The sequence below is a fragment of the Crotalus tigris genome, unplaced genomic scaffold (assembly GCF_016545835.1).
Source record: "Crotalus tigris isolate CLP2741 ecotype Arizona unplaced genomic scaffold, ASM1654583v1 scf7180000024313.351630, whole genome shotgun sequence".
Classification (NCBI taxonomy): Eukaryota; Metazoa; Chordata; class Lepidosauria; order Squamata; family Viperidae; genus Crotalus; species Crotalus tigris.
Window position 1 is genome coordinate 207,953 of NW_024100485.1, and position 22,383 is coordinate 230,335.

A 22,383-nucleotide genomic window follows, 5' to 3' on the forward strand; every position below is an offset into this window, starting at 1 on the left:
GCACATAAGGAGCACGTTAGCCCAAGAAAACTCATGAAGAAAATCTCAAAGGGAGGAAGGAATTATCCTTTTTGAAGATAGCACTGAAGTTCTTTCTTTAGGACTATGAGATACATTTGATTTTCCAACTAATGATACAGAGTTTTATAAACCCTGGAGAAATAGAAGCTCCAGATGCTGGATGGCTACTCTTTTTGGCGTTGATCATCTCGTGCCAGCTTAATTTTGAGGTATTTATGTAGCTTGCATATTTTCCAGGAAGATACACTGAACTGTAGCAGCCGATTTAAAATATCTGAATTGTTTGTGCTTGTTGAACCAGGAAGCACACTGTGACACAGTATATATTCAGTTTGGATATACAGTTCAGATTTTGTCGCAGTGTGTGCTATGGATAAATTTATCTGAGGGCAAAAATTAATTTCTCACAGATATGCTGACACAATCCATTTCAGGACTGGGAAACAGTCGACTCAGAGGATGCAAAGGAGAAAAAAAAATTAAAAATTGGCAGAGATTATACTGTTTGAGCTATTGGTGTAGCCAGGCCAAGGAAAATCATTTTTTTATTAACACAATATTGAGACTAGGTAAATAATACATTTTAATATTTGGATAGTTTTTTTTACAAAGAGAGAACTTGGCCCTAATTAGGAGCTAAATGCATAATCCGAGGCATCAGGTTGCCTCTATACATATTTTGAATGCTAAATACTTTATTTAATTATTACATGTATATGCTGCCCATCTCATCAGAGATGACTCTAGGTAGCTTACAAACATTAAAATGAGTACACATTAAAATAATAAAACAAAAAATAAAAAGGATAATAATAATAATAATAAAGTTGGAAGGGACCTTGGAGGTCATCAAGTCCAACCCCCTACTCAGGAAGGTCCTATACCATTTTGGACAAATGGCTGTCCAGTCTCTTCTTAAAAACTTCCAGGGCTGGAGCATTCACCGCTTCTGGAGGCAGGTTGTTCCACTGGTTAATTGTTCTAAATGTCAGGAAGTTTCTCCTTAGTTCTAGGTTGCTTCTCTCCTTGATTTAATTTCCATCTGATAATATATACATTGTTAAAAGATGGGGAGTAGGGGAACACAGAGTGCACAGGGAAAGGTGGAATCTTTCCTAATCCAATAGCCACCTCCAGAATGGTGCATCTCCATTGGTACCCCAGCCCAGTTGGCAAAGCCGGGTCTTCAGGCCCTTACAGATGGTCAAAAGGGTGGGTATGGATCTCATCTTGGTGGGTACAGTGTTACAAAGGGCTGGAACCTTGGCAGAAAAGACTCTTCTCCTGCATCTCGGCAGCTGAAAATCCTTGACTGACAGGGTTTGCAGCTTGCCCCCCTCTGCCGGGATGGATGGGGCAAGCCAATGCTGTTAGGATGAGACATTAACTAAACATCAGGTCTTGATACAGCAAAGTAACCCCAAACCATAACATTTCCACCACCATGCTTTACAGTTGGCATCAGGTTCTTATGGTGAAATACTGTCTTTGGTTTTCACCAAACATGTCTTCTGGTCCTGTGGCCAAATAACCCTACCTTTGTCTCATCTGTCCAGAAGGCATTGTTCTAGAATATTGTTCTTTGCCTATATGTTCATGAGAAAACTATTTGAAATCTTCAGATATCCACTTGTAGATAATGTTCCGCACAGTAGAATGATTGATGTTCATTTATTTAGCAATCAATTTTTAAGTCCCTTTTAGCCATCTTATTTTTTCTGAAAGCCTCAGAGAGCTTTTTCCGTCTGGGCATGATGATAGCACACACTTCAACAACAAAGAGGCAAATCACAGTAAATCTCAGAGCTTTCAATAAGCCAGGCTTCAACCAGATCCTCTCTAATGATATTCTAATCATTTTCACCTGATCTGGTGCACCTGATTCTAATTTTAGGTGTCTGAGGTAATGGTAGGGGTGTAGTTATTTTTTTTCACATGCAAAATTTGCTTTTACGTTTATTTAAATTACATGATGCATTACACAGTGCATGATATTTTAACCCTTCTATCAGTATTGACACACCGATCAAATATATGAATGTATCTTACCGCTGTGAGTATATATAACCCATGCTATAAATCAAAGCAGTTCTAGGAAACATTTTGATGTGAAATTATTGCAGATGTTTCTCTGCATGGTTTGCTATTTTAAAATACCAAGTTCCATCATTAGTGTAGGACAGAGGAAAAGTACATTGTGGTAGGTGGTATTCACTTGCTGTTTAGAGATATAATTTTTGCATAGCATAGGGCTTTGTCTGCATCTGGTGTACGGCTAAATTCATGCTTTGGTTTTATTTTATTTCTAGGAACATTTGCATATTTATTGCATTTCCACAATCGCTTGCTTCCCAATCATTTTCCTGATATGACAGTATTTCTAATCCAACATGCTCAAGTTTCCTATAACTAGCGATGAAAAAAGGGAAAGGTATACTTTGTTGAAATAGAGCTGCTGACGTCACATAAACATGACAGTGTTTGACTTGTACCAAAGCACTACCTGAAAGATTCTGAAAAATAAAAACACCTGGCATATAAGATGGCAGACAGCAGATGCTGACATAAAAAAGCAACTTCTTAAACATTACATGAATTGTGTAGTCAAATCAGAATTTCATCCATGCAAACTTTATGGCAGGGGTCTGTAATCCCTGGGCCACGGCCCTCTACTCGGTCATTGTCTGCTTGGAATCGGGCCGCACAGGTGGCAGGCAAACGTGTGTACACATGCATATAACTCCGTGTGTGTGAGTGCGCCCACCACTTGCATAAATGGAGTTGCATAGAACCATCCTCTCCCCTCCCCACCAGTCTGACAAGCCAGAAAAGTTGGGGAGCGCTGCTCTATGGGATTTCCAATGAGAAAGAATACCAGTCCAAAATGAGATTTTTAGGTCACAGGTAAATGCAAAACCAAAGCATTTATGGAGTGAAAATATTGACTATAGAGCTAGGCCAATTATTTCTTTTTTTTTTAATTTTAATTTTAATTTTAGACCAACAAAACAAAACAAAATACAGCAAAACATTACACACATACATACATAATATATCCTTTTTTGTTAACAGCAATTTGTAACAGTAGTCTTCTATTATTTACATTTCCCCCCTCATTCTTCTTTGAAATATTTGTCTTTATTGCCCCATTGTTTCTTATTTACATTTTCCTTCTTTCATATTCTACTACTTACTAGGAATAATTCATATTATTATTATTATTATTATACATTATTATACACATATCGCCTCTACCAACACCTCATTTTAAATTTCCAACATTATTCATTGTAGTAACTCTCGTATTTTTTATAAGACTCGATCGGGATTCCATCTAAGGCCAATTATTTCTTATTAGTTCTATATTTTAAATCATAAGGCATGAAGATTGCCTCACAGTTTCAGTTCCTTAATGAAAATATGTCAGGATAGCTAGACACTGAATGTATTTTTATTAAGGAGTTTGGACTAACTTAGGAATCACAGCACAGGTAGTCTTCAATGTACGACCACAATTGAGCCAAACATTTCTTTACTAAGTGAAATATTTGTTAAGTGAATTTTAGCCCATTTTATGACCTTTCTTGCTACAATTGCTTAGTGAATCACTGCAGTTATTAAGTTAATAACACGGTTGTTAAGTGAATCTGGCTTCCCCATTGACTTTGCTTGTCAGAAGGTCGCAAAAGGTGATCACATGACCCCAAGACACTGCAACTGTCATAAATATGAGTCAATTGCCAAATGTCTGAATTTTGATCACATGGCCAGGTGATCATGGTCGTAAGTGTGAAAAACGATCAGAAGTAACTTTGAACAGTCACTAAATGAACTATTGTAAGTCGAGGACAACCCCAAAAAAGAAAGTAATGATATTTGTTTACTAATAAGGAACTTTTTTCTTACTTCTCTGTTTAGTTAAATGGATTACCACAGTAACTTAAAAATACCTGTTATGATTTGTTCATGCCTCTTGCTTGAGGCATTCCTCTTTCCTTTTTCAGGTCCCATAAATCATCTGGCTGGACCAGCGCTCCCAACGAACATAACAGTCTGAGTGATTCTCAGTTCCTTTTTGGCTCCCAGTTTTGCCCAGAGAATTCACAGTGTGCTTCAGCCTCAGCTGAATTTAGTATCCCACAAAGGCAGGACAAAGGCTCACAACAGAATTCTCAGGAAGTGAGTCCAATGTGTAGCGTACGCTGTACTGTATTACACAGGCTCAATAGTCAAAATTAGAATGTGATGATATTCTTTCTGCAAAAGCTGGATGTTAAATATTAGACTCAAAAAAATCCCAATAAAACAGCATAGGGCAAGACTTAAAATTTACCCAAGATCTTGGCCCAAATGTTCCTACTGATCAATGGGGTATCAAGTCTTTTTTAAAAATTGTGTAGCACAAATATTATATAGATTTTTTAAAATAGAAACGTTTCTGATCATAGATAAAAACAATAATGTTTTTGTTTATTTTCTCACATAAGAGATATTTATATCTAATTAGATTTGTATCTAATTTTCTTAGAAATATCTTTCATGGCCATTGTAATCCATGGTAGCTAATCAGAACTTTTGAGAGAGGCTGCATTTTCATCAGCGTTTAGCACAAGAGCTGAGTAGGAAGAAGTTGCAGAAAGTCCCATGCTATTTTCTTTCCTTGATGTGGTTGGGAGAAAAATAGCAGCTTCTGTATTTCTTTCTGATGTGTGGAACTTGTTATTGATTAATGTGTGTTTTATTTATTATGAATAATCTTAACTATAGATAAGATAAGATATGATAAGATAAGATAACCTTTATTGTCATTTTTATACTGTGGGCACAGTGGCACAATCAAAAATGAAATTTAGTTGCCCGCTCTCAAAGTGAAACATACATGACACACACCTAAACATACTATGAACAACATATGTATAGACCTACATCCCTACATATATGTAGCAAATAAATATTAAATATTGTCCATCTTGAATATATAATGGAAGGAGGAAGCTTGAGAGTTCACAAGGTTAATGCTGTATGGAATGAAACTCTTGGCTGAATCTGGATGTTCTGCTTCGGATACCACGAAGCCTCCTCCCAGAAGGTAACAAGGAAAACAGGTCATGAAGAGGATGTGTAGTGTCCCAGTTAATCTTGTGGACCCTGCTCAAGCAACGCTTCTGGGCTATGTCCTAGATGGGAGGGAGGGAACTACCCATGATCTTTTTGGCCATTCTCACCACTCTCTGCACCGCCTTCCTGTGTGAAGCAGTGATGCCTCCAAACCAGATGTCAGCGTCAGTACTGCTGATTCCATATTGCTTCCTTGAGCCTAAACATAGTTATTATTAATTACAATTTGTCTTCTGTTGTACTAAACAGTTTGTCAATTGCTAAACTAGTCAGTAGAGGCTTCCATATATTTCCTTCTAGCCGTACCAAAAAAGAGATGGCATGTAGGGATAAGGAGAATACACATCTGAGCCAGGAGCTTGCAGTAACTTCTGATACAATGATGGCGAACCTTTTGGGCTCGGTGTGTCAAAAATTTGGAAAAATGCCTAACTTGACTGCTGATGTATATCTCTCTCTCTCTCACACACACACAGACATCTGAACAAAAGACAGTTTTTTACATATTCATTTATTTTTTAAAAATACAGTTGCATTGAAGCAGCTCTGAGTTGCACAAGGTTTTCGTTCTTGAAGTGGCTTTCCTCAGCAGCCTCCAAAAACGGTGTGAAAGCACAGCACGTTTTCATGTAATTTTTAGATGCTCCAGAAAGGCTACGCAAGAGCCCGGCCCTTTTGCACGACTTCTGGAAGGTTCGGAGGCTGTACAAGAGTAGACCCCATTCTCACATAGTTTCATCCAGACCCATGCTATAGGTTCACCATCACTATTCTAGTACCTTGTATCACACTAAAGTATGGTTTATTGATAGTTGAACATGATTGCAATGAATCCAAGCTGATGGAATGCAAAGCTAGAAAACACTTTCATGGTTCCTGATGGGTTTCCTAGATATACTATATTGAATCATATAAAAGCTAAGATGATGTATTAGAGCAACTTTTGGTTTAATCAAATAGGATGCTATAGTATCACTTTCACGTTACCCAAAATTTCTGGCAAATTTCATGCTGTTTGTAATGGAAGTGAAATGATTCCTCTGTTTTTCATTACAAACCAATACCTTTAAATAGGCAGTGAGGGGATTTGCCATTGTGCTGTTTTCTGGAACGTTACCAGTTCTCCAGAATTTCTTGAAGAAAATACATAGGATTCAAATAGGCTACCAGCTGGCTCCTTTAGTATTCTAGGATATATTTAATTAAACCTTGGATATTAGTTACCATAAGAACCTTCTGACTGAATGGGATTGTAAATATTTTTGGGGAAAAAAATACAATTCTATCTAGTGCACCCACTCATACAAGTATATTTAGCAGTGACTGAATGTCACTGATTTGTCCTTTTCTTAATTTATATTAAACACATTTTTTCATTTTTCCTGATAAAAACAGAATGATATCAGTATTTTTGCCAAATACCAGTCTAAACCACAGCTCTTTGGAAAAGAGGAAAGGGAAAATGTCTCTCTTAATAATTTTGCTGGAAGATTCAAAGGAGTCATGGAGCAATTTGAAGAAAACAAGAAAAAGATCAAGGAAAAATATGATAAGTATGCAGACATTTCTGCAATTATTTTTTCCTCCTATTAAAAACAATACTGTACAACTATATAAGCTCTTCAAGAAATAGTTAGGGTTAGGATATTTTATATCATCTGAATTTGGATGAGAAATTGTCTAATACCAGTAGGAAAGTCCACATGGAAATAGCCTTTATAGTTAGAGAGAATGGCAGCATCTTGCAACAATGGCTGAAATTATTTGAAGAAGGACTCACATCTTGTGAATTTATCTGTCTGCAAAAAATTAAAAAAAATTAAATGGGAGAAGAATGATGTCTGCAATCAGGAAGTATGTATATATATATATACATACACCAGCTGTTGGCTGGTGTATGTATGTATATATATACATACATACATACATACATACATACATACATACATATATGTGGGTCTTTGGTTGCTCGGGTTTTCTCCCGTGTAAAGTTGGGAGTGTCTTGGCAACGTTGCGACGAAGTCCCATTCGTCATCTTCAGGCTGGTGTTTTCAGCTTCGTTGCTCCTCGAAGCACGAAGCTGAAAACATCAGCCTGAAGATGACGAATGGGACTTTGTCGAAACGTCGCCAAGACACTTCCAATTTTACGCGGGAGAAAACCCGAACAACCAAAGACCTACATACAAACACCCGCGAAAACCTCAGAAAATAAATATGTATGTATGTATGCATGCATGTATGCATGCATGCATGTATATATTTACATAAACTATCAAATACATATACATGCATTGAAAATATGCTCTAAGATCAGTAGTAAGTTGGAAGGGGGACACATATTGAATGATGTCTGTGTACTTTCTTATTGGTCATTGCTTGTTTTATTGTATTCCCTGTATGTTTTCAGTGTTTTTAGATCTGTAGACATTAGAAAGACTAAGAGTCAAATTTAAACTGCTTTTTGAGGAATTGGAGATGGAAATGCTATATGTGAAAATGCTTGTAAATACCAGTATATGCATAATATAAAGACGTATAAGAGCTCACTGGTTCCATTTATCTTTTCTTGTTAAATTCTGCATTTAATTAATTTGGCTGGCATCTCTCCTTTAGTGCTAGCCATCTGACAGCATTTCAGAAAGACCCATCAGCTTGGGATTTTTACTAATGGAATTTATTTGGCTGTAAAAATGAATGTTTCATTAATATTTTAATATGGAATTAAGGCATTTCCAACCCACATATTATTGTTTATTGCACAAACACTCTCGTGAGATTCTCCTAGTTTTTCCTATCCATTTTCTTCTGATTACTGTACATACAAAGTTAGTAATTCCCCAACATGTCTCTTTCAGTGACCTTTTAAATGCTTTTATTTTGAACACCAAAGAAAGTCTTCAAAAAGTAAGTGAAAGTTTGATTGTCAGAAGTTGAAAGTAGGGGTGGGAAAGTTGCATTACATTTTGATATTTTGTCTTTCTTATTTACTATTTGATAAAATATAATTGCAACTTCTCTATTGATTCAGCTGAAAACATTAATACTCAGAACGTATAATAAAAGAAATGAACACCCATTAGCCAACAACATTATTAATTTATTTTTCAGTTGCAGTCCTCCTTCAGCATGTTAGAAGAAATTCTAAAATCTGTTTTGGATGATTTGGGAAATATTTCTAAGACAAGTAAGTATGTGGAATATTTCTGTATCTAACAGAAAACAAAATCAGATGAGTCTCTGTACTGACCTATTCCATTGTGGGAATATTTCATGATACCCTGGATAATCTATATCTATATGCCTATGTCTGTCTGTCTGTCTGTCTGCGGGAATATTTCCTGATGGTATGGTTTACCCTGGATAAACTATATCTATATGCCTATGTCTGTCTGTCTGTCTGTCTGTCTTTATCTATCTATCTATCTATCTATCTATCTATCTATCTATCTATCTATCTATCATCTCCTGCCTTTATTATTTTTATAAACAATTCAAGGCAGCAAATATACATAATACTACTACTCCTATTTTCCCTACAACAACAATGCTGTGAAGTGGGTTGGATGAGAGAGAGTGACTGGCCCAATATCACCCAGCCGGCTTTTAGGCCTAAGGCGGAACTAGAACTAACAGTTTCCCAGTTTCTAGCCTGGTGCCTTCACCACTAAACCAAAGAAGATTGCTGAAAAATTCCTGAAAGATTGGGCAAGCAATACCCATTGGTCGTGATGCCTATATACGATATCCCATATAACAGATAACATACCTTAAAATAATAGCTGATGGGAGAAGCATGAAAAATGTTGATACTTGCTTGTGTTTCTCAACTTCCCAAACATATCTTGCTGGTCATTGTGTGATACAGAATGCTGGACATTTTGCCTGATCTAGCCAGACTGTACTTGTATTCTTACCAGAAGAATGCTAGGCAGCTATAAGAAAGAAAGTTTTGTGAACCATGATTTTCCAATCAAAAATGTTTAAATTTAAAAGGAGTGACTGACATCTTATTATCTGTAAGAGGTTGTTTTCCTATATTTAGGCCATATGAATAATTTAAATGTTTTATTCTGTCCTGTTTGGGTTCCTACCTCATTTATTGGTAATAATATTAATATTATATATTTTAACACTTACTTAAATCTTAATTATTATGATGAAGACCAACATTTCAGAACAAATACAAGATACTAAGTAGTAGAAACAAGTATTTCCAAGATAATCAAAGTAGGATGTGCAAGGACCATGAAAATATCTAAAATACTAAGGAAAGAGAATTTGGATATATATCTTAGCTTACTTTCTATATAGCTATATTTACTCATCATGTATTACCTTGAAACTGCAGTTCTTTGTTTTCTCCAAAACACTTACACAACCATAAACCACTTGGCAAATAAAACATTCTGTTTAGATAGTAAACACTAAAAGTGATTCACTGTAAAAGTCCTGCATCCTTCACTTGGCCATCTGGAATTCTTCCTACGTGTCCTCCTTATTCCTTCTTTTTTTTTTTTTTTCCAGTAGTTACCTTGGAACAAATCCCAGTCTTCTTTTTAGTCCTCCAAGTTCTGGAAAAGCACACTTGATATTTACCACAAATGTACCACAAACACATAGCAGAGTGTTACAGTATATGCATGATGAAAATGAATCCACCGCTTTCAATATATTCCCCTCTCTGTCCACATGGATTCATCTTTGTAAGAATGCTAATAAATATGCTTTTTGACTTGGTACACAGTGATGATTAAATATCTTCCTACCATCTAAATAACAAGGAGACATGAAAAGAAACTGTGTTCTCCATTGAAGCCCAATATCTTATCTTCTGGATGTAGTTCATGCTTTCCCCCAATGTATTTAAGAATGCAATTGTCCCTTCAAAAAAATTTGGGAGGAACTGTTTATATTCATTTGTATTGGTCAGTAGAAAAGCAGCAATGAATGAGCTGGTGAATTAGATTTCACAGATGTCATTAGATGGGCAATGTCCAGAACCCTAGATGCTATGAATAGAAACCTTTTCTGTTTTGAGATTGCGACCTCCTATAAAGAAGGCAATGATTTAGCTTCTGATTTAAAGTTGCTGTTTGGGGAAAACAGATATGCATTCATAGCTAAACAAGTTCTGCTATCTATTTTTGGCTCTGTGTTTGTGCAGTTCTTCAGCGATTGAATAATTGCATTGACATGCCCCATTGATGCAGCACAGTAGGAACAGTGTTATAATAAAGGCTTCAGAAGACATTTAAGCACTCCATGCTGCTGTGCAAAGATGTTTATACACTGCCAGAGCTTATGGCAAAGTTTTACAGGTAGCTTAATCTTTTTTTTTAAAAAAAACTGATTTTTCATGGTCATAAAAACATCATAAATATATAAATCTACTTAGTAATTTGAACTAATTGTAGCAGTATAGCTGAGCTAGCAGGGTAAAAGAATTGAGGTCTCATACATTTTCTCACAGAAGTCTTGTGGATCTTCAGATCCTGGCTCACCCTCCCTGGGGTAGTTCTTGTTGTCATCACTTATTGTCCAAGGGTTACCTCATGCAGAGTCCATTGGAGTTGGGAGGGTTACAAATTCAAATAAATACATAAATAAATAAATCTAATATAATAATAATAATAATAATATCCTTCAAGCTGACAACATCAAGCATACTGAAGTCAAGAAAAAGATTAGAGGTGAATACATCAAAAGAGTGAAGAAGATCTTAAAGTCCAAACTCAATAGAGGAAATACCATAAAGGCAATCAACACCTGGGCAATTCCAGTCATTAGGTACACAGCTGGAATAGTGGACTGGACTCAAGCAGAACTAAAAGCAATGGATAGGAAGACCAGAAAAATAATGACAATGAATCATGCCCTTCATCCACGCAATGACATTGACAGACTTTATCTACCAAGGCAAATAGGTGGGCGTGGAATGTTACAAGTACATCAGATGGTTGAAGAAGAAAAAATGGCTGCTTCCATCCTGCAACGATATCTGTAATACCATCAAACATCCACATCTGCCTATCCCAGGTCCTGGGTAAGGACTCGATAGGTAGACAAAATGCCAAATCCAGTCTGAACATCTAGCTGACTGTGCGATGATCCATAATAATAATAAAGTTGGAAGGGACCTTGGAGGTCATCTAGTCCAACCCCCTGTTCATGCAGGAAACCCTATACCATTTCAGACAAATGGCTGTCCAGTCTTTTCTTAAAAACTTCCAGTGTTGGAGCATTTACCACTTCTGGAGGCAGGTTGTTCCACTGGTTAATTGTTCTAACTGTCAGGAAGTTTCTCCTTAGTTCTAGGTTGCTTCTCTCCTTGATTAGTTTCCATCCCTTGCTTCTTGTCCTGCCTTCAGGCGCTTTGGAGAATAGCTTGACTCCCTCTTCTTTGTGGCAGCCCCTGAGATATTGGAGCACTGCTATCATGTCCCCCCTCGTCCTTCTCTTCATTAAACTAGACATACCCAATTCCAGCAACCGTTCCTTATATGCTTTAGCCTCCAGTCCCCTAATTACCTTTGTTGCTCTTCTCTGTACTCTTTCTAGAGTCTCAACATCTTTTTTACATCGTGGTGACCAAAACTGGATGCAGTATTCCAAGTGTGGCCTTACCAAGGCATTGTAAAGTGGTATTAATACTTCACGTTTCTCCCATATCTTCCTATGAGACGGGGTTGCTACAACCCATGTTGCTGGTTTTTTTTCTGGAAAATTGTGAGAGAAACATAAATAAATAAAAATGATATAATGCCACCTCCTGGCCTTGTGACACTGAGGCACATAGCTATGGAAATCAGCCCTTCTTTCCCCTCTTCTTTGGGAGACAGATCAATCTCACAAGAAATAAATAAAATCTAACTACATTTTTAAAAAGTATATAAAACAGACCTCCAGGTAGTCAAGAAAGTTAAATACCTGGGGATATATTCAACTGCAAGGTTGCAACAATAAAAGAAGATAATTATGTAAAACCATTAAAACAAATAAAACTAGACCTGGGAAAATCTACAACTATCAATATTGGGAAGAATAGCGACGGTGAAAATGAACATTTTACCCAAACTACTTTTTTTATTTCAAACAATGTCTATAAAAATTGAGATTTTTTTTGATGATTTAAATACATTGATTTTGAAATTTATCAAGTAGCTGCATTAACATGGTTAAAAGAATGGATAACTCTTAGACACAAAAGATTACTATACTTAGAAGGACACAACCTACAACTTGGATGGCACACTTTCCTATAGTATGGGAAGAACAAAATCCATAAATACTTTCAAAATCACTATGTAAGAAATGCTTTGCTTCTAACATGGGAAAAGATAAAAACAAAAATTTAATACCAGGATGGATCTCAATAATAGAAGCGTTTGTGCACCCAAATTTAATTAACTATGAAAAACCTGTGACTTATAGAGATATTTTGAATACTGAAGGGAAATTACAAACTAAACAAGCACTGGAAGAACAGGGCATTGAGCTATCATGGTGGCCACACTTGCAAATGCAAATGAGATATGAGAAACATGGTTTTTATAAAGACCAGACAATGTTTGACCAAATACTATTGTCATCAGATGAAAAATTGATTAAGAAACTGTATAGCTTTTTGTTAAACTTAAAGATGGAAGATGAACAAGTCAAAGAATCAGGGATAACATGGGCAAAAAAGTTTGGGCACAATGTAGAGTTAGAAAAATGGCAAAACCTGTGGGAAAGAAACTGTAAAATAACAAGGGCAGCTACCTATAAAGAAAAATTATATAAAATATTTTATAGATAGCATTTACAACCTGCAAGATTAGCAAAAATGTTTAAAAACATGTCTAGCAATTGTTGGAAATGTAAGCAAAAGCCAGGCAGGTATTACCACCTTTGGTGGATATGCCCTAAAGGAAAAAAATTCTGGTCAAAAATACATATGTAGTTAGAGAAAATGATAAGAAAACATGTTGATTTTAAGCCGGAACTATTTCTTTTAGATATAATATCAGAAAACTATGATAAAGAACGTGTATATTTAATATTACATGTACTAACAGCAGCGAGAATTACATTTGCACAGTATTGGAAAAATGAAGAAACACCAACTGAAGAAGACATAATTAAGAAAATTCTGGACTGTGCAGAAATGGATAGGAGATTAACAGCTGGGAATCCTTGACCTCTGATCATTCAGCCTGGAGGCTAAAGACGCAGCATGGCCTTCTCCAATTCGAAGAGACACTTGTGCGGCAGGCTGAGCAAAGAGGCAGTCCTGGAACCAGTGAAATCTGGGGGCTGGACAGGGGACAGAGTGTATCTGCCCTCAGTATGGAAAGGACTGTTGCTCTTGAATTGACCTTTTTAGCCACACCAGATGCTGTTTTAGGACCTCTTTCCAGAGCACGATACCATAGTCTCTCGAGACTGAAGGATGCCAATGCCAATGATGATGACATTGAAAATGAAAGGGAAAGAAGATACAGAATACTTTTAAAAATGGGATAATTTTTACAAATGGCTAGAAAAATAGAGTAGAGAGTAGGAATGGAAGTTGTGTTATTATTAATGTTAAATATGTGGACCCAGACAACACGTTGTTTATTAAGCACTAAAGATCTATAATTATAAAAAATCAATAAAATATTTTTTTAAGTATATAAAACTCCCTTTTTAACTTTAAGTATACACATCAAAAATATTCATTGGCAAAGGAGATAAAAATACAGAGCTGTACTTGACCTTGTAGCTGTCTGGGACCAGCCCATAATACTTAGAAAAAAACTCATTTCTGCCTTCTTTCTCGTCTACTCCTCTCATGGCACAGCTTTGTTTCCTATCGCAATAAAAAAAAACTAACAGTAAAACATATTGTATTCAGAAATTTTAGCTTATGTAGCTAAGTTTAGTATAGAGAAACAGAAAGATTGCTAGTTAATTAGCTCAGATTCCCACCATCACCAGCGAGACACTGGTGAAATTTCAGACCAGGGCCACCTGTACCTGTGAAAGGGGCTGGAATTAATTCACTAGTGTAGGGGTGTCAAACTGCCGACCACGGGCCGGATGTGTCATGCCAAAACCACGCCCGCCCCATTGTCGGCAATGAGGGAAAAGTCGCAATATGTTGTGACACGTCATGTGACGTTGCGAGTTTGACACCCCTGCACTAGTGTATCAAAATCATTGGTCTACTTTATGCTGATTGGCACTTCTTTAGTATTTCAATTTATTAGAATCCTTAATGGAGATTTTTGAGACTGAGCTTATACCAGAGCGACTGTTGTATCATTTAGCTGGACCTCTATTACTCTACTGGAATATGTTTCTTGACATCATGGTGTAGGAATATGATATTTCAGATAGGAAGAATATGCTTTTAAGTTAAACACAGCTAATTCTTGTGTTATTTATGAAAGTTTTGCTAAGAATGAACAATGGGCAGCTAAACAGGCCGACAAGGACTATTGAAACTTTTTTTTGAGAGTTATACAGTATTCTCAAACTGCATAATGCCAAAGCGTGTGCATTTTCTCCAGTCCTCTGAAAGTATTTTCTGAAAAACTATTTTTCTACTCGATTACATTGTATGAAAATTTTCTTAGAATTTCAGTTAAAAAAAATTAAGAATTTCATTAAAGGAAAAAATAAAAAATGAGTCCTCGTATTCAGATACAGTAATCTCAGAAAATGGATGGATTTTGTGTAAATATTAGAAGTCAGACTAAAAGCATCAGTGCTTCCCCTGCTGCTTAAACTAATAAGCTCAAAACAAATCGTATGAGCTATTAGTGAAGGATCAGTCACTCAGCAGTAGTCATTTTAGGGTAGAAAGAAAAAAAAATCCTCTTTTCACTTGTAGAATTGTGCAATAATGTAATATCCATTAATAATAATTGTAGTAGATGAAAAACATTTTATTCAAGGAAATATGAGTTTGATATAATAGCTAGCCATTTATTTAATGCAACTTCTGCCTTTTCTGTAGCTTTTGAACAAGGTTAAATAAGATCAACTAATATGCTCAATAGCAATTGCAACATCAGTGATAGATCTAACTGCTTCAACATAAGATCTACAAAACTAATAATGAAAAATGCTAGTTTTGTAATAATTTAAAAGGCAGTTTTATTTACCTGTTCCTATTCCTTTTGAGAAATAGTAATAAATTCAGCTCAATTCATTGAATGAATTGTGCAATACTCTTAAGAGATACTTAGTGGCTGTCTTGAAGAAATAAGTGGTCTGGTGTAATACAGAATTGGGAAAAGCAGCCTAGACATTTTACAAAATACTGGAAAAATTCATCAGCCCCATGAATACAAATGATTCAAATGACTAGGAAAAATATAGACTATTAAAATGCAAAATGGATAATAAAATGGAAAAAAAGGGATCCCAAAATTATCAGTTTCATGGCAGAGTTTTCTATTAGCACTAGATACGCATATTTTTGTGTGCTTTTTTTCAAGTGACTTCAAACCACTCTTAATCCAAAGATCAAGGTAATATTAATTGGTTCTCCTTTTATTCTCAAATAAGTCTATCGTGTTAGGCAAGTTAGAAATAGTGATAGCTTCAGGACTTCTGGTTTGGCATTGTAGCGAGACGGGCGCTGCAGAACAGGGCTCTGCTTACCGTGGTCGATTTCACCTTGCTGGGGGCCCGAAAAGGGTCTAAAGTTGCCCTGGAGAGGCGACGAAGAAGGAGGGGACTCTTGTGGATCATGGAAAGATGGAAGTCAATCCATTTGATCTGAGGAAGCCCCCCCCCCAACTGGCAGGGGAAAGACTGGCTGTATTTATGCTTCCAGTCAGAAGCTACTGACAACGGAGGAAAGCACTAATTAGCAAAATCTGAACATCATGGCTGGAACTGAGTGAGAATACTATCTTTTCTCTACAATTTTAAAACTTTGTCCCTGGAAAAGGATATCCTAAAAGCAAGAAAAGCCTCCACCCTTTTCCTTACGAGAAAGGAAGTGGCGATCTAATTTTTATTGGGGGAAAAACAGAGAAGACTACAATCTTAATTTGGAAATAATACAGAGACATAATGTTGATAAATTTGGGCTTTGAGAGAACTTTTGAGCTTTTCATTTTGGGAAACAAAAGAGCGAACTTTATGAAATAACTTGCGGTTTAAAGGTGGAAAAACAGACATCTAATAACATCTAGTGGTCAGAGGTGGAATAAATAGGAATAAAACACTGAATTTTGTTATGTCTGGAGTGAGCTTGGTGTGAAGCCCAGACATAGATAGACTCTTAGATGTTCCTGGAAACTTTCACTTTTGCAGACTGCAGCTGGAAAAGGGGAAAAAACCTCTTTGGGTTGTTTTTCTGCATGGTGGAAACTATAAACTACTTTGAAGTAGGCCTGCTTGGATCACAAAGATTTAAGAACTACCTAGAGACAGAAAGAAAATTGATTTTTGGCTACTTTCTTTTGGGGAGGTTCTATGGATTAGCAACTGAGGTAGCTAGATACTTTGGATTATAAAGGCTGGTTGATTTATTTATTTATTTATTAATAAAATTTATATGCCGCCCAATCCCTAGGGACTCAGGGCGGCGTACAAAATTAAAACAAGAAATATAACAATAAAAATGAGTGCATTCATACAGCATGTCCCAATCGTGTCCTGGCCCCCCCCGGGGACATCAACCCCAGGCCTGCCGGAACAAGAGAGTTGATTGAAAACTATTGGGTTTTTTGAATTGAAGAGACGTGATAGGCCTTGTATTTTTCCTTTTGGACTTGCTGCTGAAAGACACTGGTAGATTACAAATCTTTTTTTTTCTTCATTCTTTTTTCTTCCTTTGGTGGTGGACCTATAAACTGGACAATTGAATTATAAGGCTAAAGAACTACAAGAACTATTTGGGACAATTCAAAATACAAATTGGAAGTTAAATATTGTATTGTGATATTGATTATAAGATTGTTTGTTTGTTTTGTATAAAGCTGACAATTAGGGGACATACTAGATTTGATAGTAAAGCTTGAGGGGAAGAGTAAAAATGAGTGTTCCAAGCTTGACTAAAACAGGCAAGAAACCCACCTCAGCACCTTCTTCTGGTGCCCCCAGTCCTGTTTACCAGAGATCAATTGACTCAATGCTTCAGCAAGAAAAAAAAACCAACAACTTTCAGAAGGAAGTGCAGGCCACAGTACTATTAATACAAGAAGTGATAACTTTGCATAAAGAAGACACAAGAAAAATCATGATGAGACAAAAGAAAATTTTGATAAAATAAATGAAAAAATTCACAATTTAAAATCATAACTAGAAAATTTCCAACAAATGATGACAAAGAATTCTGAATATAGAAGACAAATCAGAGGAAACTGATCAAAAGATGGAAGAAATAAAAGAAGAAAGCCAAAGGCTGATGCAGACTAATAAAGACTTGGAGGATTCAGTGGCAGTTCTGGAAATGGAGAAGGCATCTTATTTCTTAAGATTTCAGAATATAATGGAAGACAAAGAAGACCTCTCAGATCTGATGATAGAACTAGCAGATGCATTGGAAATTGGGAAAGAGGAAATGGAAGGAGACATAAATCAAACATTTAGAATCAACTCAAGTTGTGCAAGAAAACACAGACTACCCAGAGAGGTACATGTTAGATTCGTGAAAAAAATCAACAAGAGATGAGATATTGAGAAGAGTGAGAGATGACCCATTGCAGTATAAAGAAAAGGAAATTGTAGTCTTGAAACAGGTTCTTAGAAGGATAAGAGATTCACAAAAAGAATAACAATTTTTGACCAAAAAATTAATTGAAAAAGCACTGAACTTTAGAAGGCTGGAAGGGATTCTAATCAATTGGGATATTAAGAGATATAGACTGGACTCTATCTTTAAAGCAATGGAATTTTATGAGAGATACAGATTTTTCTTTGAAGAAAAAAGTTCAGAATTTCAAATAGATAAGGAATATCGAAAGCAGAGAGAGGTTGCACTAGAAGAGGCAGCTGCACAAGGAGAGCAAGAAATAGAAAACACAGACCAAGAAGTTATGAAGAGGACATAATTAAAAAATACTGGAATTTGCAGAAATGGATAGACTCACTTTGAAGATTAAAGAAAAAGAAGATACTGAATATTTTCAAATATGGGATGCATTTTACCAATGGCTGGAAAAATGGCATAGAGAGTAGGATTTTACTACATGTTATTAGAATAAGACCCAGACAACAGGTTGTTTATTAAGCATTTATGAGTTGTAAACTTAAAAAATTAAAAACAAAATATACACTGGGGAAAAAAAGAAATAGTGATGGCTGTTTCACCGACAACTGAATAGTAGCCTCATCCTAGATTTTCTTCTTCTACCAAGTCCTTCTTGGTTTATGTGGATTAAGCTTCACAGGGTTAGTCTACCGTCAGTTATTCTTACTACATATTTTTGTCTCAGCTGTTACCAAAATAATCAGAAGTAGCAATACCTAATTTTAAATTCTTGTAAATGTGCTTTATGTATTTCATTATTAGAAACTGGAGAGGAAATAATTTAAAAGTATTGTGGAAATTTTCTCCTTCCAAGGGTTCCCCAATGAAAGATAATTATGATTAGATTGCCGCCAATCAAATTTCACTTTTTTGTGAGATGGGTGCCATACAAATTTGATAAATAAATACGTAGAACTGGATTCAGAACCAGAACTAATCAAAGAATGTATGATTAAATGGGCACAAAATTTTGGTGAACCAGTTCTACTAGATACCTGGGAAACTATTTGGGTGAGGAATGTTAAATTTACACAAGCCCAGAACTTAAGGGAGAATTTTTACAAGATGTTTTATAGATGGCACCTTGATCCACAAAAAATGTCTCGTATGTATCCTGACATACAGCCTAAATGTTGGAGATGTGGTTGTTTGGATGCTACTTATTATCATATTTGGTGGTCGTGTAAAAATATAAAAGCTTTTTGGATTAAGATATGGTGGAATATTCAAAGAATTTTTAGAAAGAGGGTAAAATTTACCCCACAATTGTTTTTGTTAGGTATTGTTACAGATTGTGACAATTGTGACGCTAAGGAGGTTATATTGATGTTAAATTTGATTACAGCCGCAAGGCTGTTAGTAGGGCAATATTGGAAGAAGGAATCTTTGCCTACCTTGCAAGAGTGGTTTTTTAAAGTTTCTTATTTGGCGGAAATGGCAAAGATTTCGGCTTTCTTAAAGGACCAATCGCAAGAGAAATTTTTTGCGGTATGGGAAAAATGGATAGATTTTATACAACATAAATTGAATATAAAAAAATATTATTTAGTTTTTCAATAACTTATATATAAATTTTAATATTTTATAGATTGTATTTTTTATATATCTCTTTTCTTCTTTCTTTTTTTTTCTTCTTCTTTTCCTTTCAAGTACTCTTTCTTTTCAATATTTATGCCTTTTTTATATATATATTATTGTCAATTATTTTATAAGTTGTTTATGTAATGTATTTAGATATATTTATGATTTATACTTTCTTAATTTTTCTTAAGATTCTTAGAAATTCTAATTAAGCCTATACTCAGCTCTGGGAAGGTTGGGGGGATGGAGAGGGAGGGTTGGGGTGGGTGGGGTAGGGTTGTTTTTTGTTTTTTGTTTTTTTTTCTTCTTTATTTGTAAAAATTTTAAAAATTTTCAATAAAAAAAAAATTGATAAATAAATAGATAAAACCTCCTGACATACCCTAGGCCAGTGATGGCGAACCTTTTAGAGACCGAGTGTCCAAAAACTGACCCTGCCCCCGCTCCACCTCTCTGGTCCACCCCTGCTCCGCCCCGCCTGCCCACAGGACCACTCACCACCTCCAGGGCCCACCGCAGATCTCCCAGGCAGCCCAGCAGCGCTATGGTGGCCACACCCTTTGCCCACGTCCTGCAGCATCAACTGCATGATGGGGTGTGAGGGCAGAGTGTTGTCTACGCTGCCTGGCTGCCATGTCCTTGGCTGCACTGCTCCATGTGGGCCACGCTCGAGGGCGACTCTCCTTCAGGGGGGCTGCTGGAGAGGAGGGGGTCACGGGGGAAGGCAAGGCTGGGGCAACAGCAGGTGTGCCCACAGAGAGGGCTCCAAGTGCCACCTCTGGCACCCATGCCATAGGTTCACCACCACTGCCCTAGGCCAGTATTTCTCAACCTCACCAACTTTAGGATTTGTGGACTTCAACTCCCCAAATTTCCCAGTCATCAGGCTGTTCTTAATGATTCTATTCAGGGCTTCTCCATTCAACTCAAAATTAGGAAAATAGAAGTCAAAAGTAGTTTTGATTTTCCTGCCCCAAATCCAGAATTACAGAACTTAACTATATGCCAATCCTATAATGTGAAATTCTCTTATAAAACCAATGAAGTTAAATTTCTAGATACAAAGAATTGCTTGGGAGAAAAGAGATATACAGTGAAAATAAGGGAAGGCAGCAATCACACACAGAATACAATGCTTACATTCAGCCTAGCTAAAATAAACTCTTGGGATTCAGCAGATTTTTTTTTTTTTTTAGAGAGGATCATTGAATAGAGATCATTCACCCACTTACAGGCTGAATTCATAAGCAGGCTCTTACTTTTCTTTTTTTTCTTATTGCTTTTTTTTTTTGCCTGTTCTCTCAGCACTCCTCCCTAGTTTTGTAGCATATGTGAAAGACCCACTTTTGGGGGAGATTAACTGTTGCTTCATCCGTCAAGGACAATTTTCCATTTCAGATGTTCTAGATTTAGCCAGGAAATCAGAAACAAGCTAATTCCTAAACATATCTTTTAACAACCCTTGATGGATTACAAACATGTAGCCTCTATAACTTTCATCATCATTTCATTTGAATAAATGGGAGTAAATGGGAGAAGTATGTGGAAAGCCAAAACATTTCCGCCTATTCAAGTTTTCTCTGCATAGGGTCAATTCATTAAATGGAGTAGGGAACATTGTGAGGCCATACCAGAACTAGGAATCTGTCTCGCCTAATTAGAATTGAGCAAGGCCTTTGAAAATAGAAATTCAGTAACTGACATCAGAATTATCCTTTTCAGTTACCTTCAGCTGGACCTACTCCCTTGACAAATATAGTACTGACAATACATTTGTCTTCCGATTGTAGCAAATTAGGATCTGAATTTTCCAAGATTTTCTGAAATGTGATACATGATGGAATGTGTGTATTTATTAAGTCTGCTGTCAAAGCAAGAACATCCAATGTTAGCAATGCTAACCAATGCCCAGAAGTTCTTTGAAATGTTTCGTTAATTGGAACCATGACATCTGCTCAATTTTATTATCCATATTCCACAAGCGGGCAAGATTTTAGAAAACAAGCAACTTGGTGCAAATACCAAATGGCAGTGGTTAACCACCAACTACCTTTGTCAGATCAAATGTGAAATGAGGAGGAGAACTAGATTGAGTGCTGTGTGTTGTGGTCATGGGCGTTATCCTGTGGTGGAAGATGGTCCAGCTCCCCAACAAGGAGGGGCTGCATTTCAGTGAAACAAAAAATAGTGAAGTTTAGATAATTTGACTGGGAGGAAGAAAGTCAAGTCCCTAGGAGTTCTCGGAGCATATCTTTAACGATGCAAGAAGTTTGCTTTTTTTTTTTGGGCAAGATTGATATCAGGCTTCAAAAAAACAAGGAAGACACACTGAGTTTCTTCTAAGCAGTTTCCTTTATTGTTCCTCACCTATAGACAGAAACCTTGTCAAATTAAAGCTTACTACTGGCATCATTAAAGATAGACAGTGAGAACTCCTACGGAGGAACTATCTTATCCGTCTTCCAACTCGGTTCTTTCTTACTCCTCTGGAATGCATCTCTCCCTGCTGGAAATCCAAACTATTTTCTACCACATCTCCCTTGATCATTAACCCCTTGAAGAGCTGTCTCTCGTCCTCCAAGTTTTAGATTACAGGATGAGTTCAGTAACTGTAATGTAGACATATGGAAGGGTGTTTTAGCGGCTGCCAGGAATGGTTTTTTTGGCTGTTGGATTATTGTTTCCATTTTGATTGCTGTTTTGGTGAGCGGCTCAGGGTTATTGAACATAATCTGGGCAGCCATATAAGTTATTAAATAAAGAATGTAGGTACATTATGGAAGAACATTCCAGAACCTTGAAAAATTTCAAAATGTTACTCCAAGAAAATATTCTCCTTTAATTCTGTGTGTCCCAGACTGAATATTCTATAGGAGTGGAGCAGAACTGAAAGGCGCAGTTGAAAGATGTAGAAATTACAACAGC

At 36.4% G+C, this 22,383-nt stretch overlaps 1 protein-coding gene across 1 annotated transcript in view; it reads left to right on the forward strand.

Annotated features, from left to right (window-relative positions):
- IHO1 (interactor of HORMAD1 1) overlaps positions 1 to 22,383 on the forward strand; it is a 33,383-nt gene that overhangs the window by 5,630 nt on the left and 5,370 nt on the right. The window contains exons 5-7 of the mRNA XM_039325003.1: positions 6,535 to 6,692; positions 7,997 to 8,045; positions 8,250 to 8,325. Coding sequence (XP_039180937.1) covers positions 6,535 to 6,692; positions 7,997 to 8,045; positions 8,250 to 8,325 — 283 coding nt within the window. The remainder of the gene's footprint in view (positions 1 to 6,534; positions 6,693 to 7,996; positions 8,046 to 8,249; positions 8,326 to 22,383) is intronic.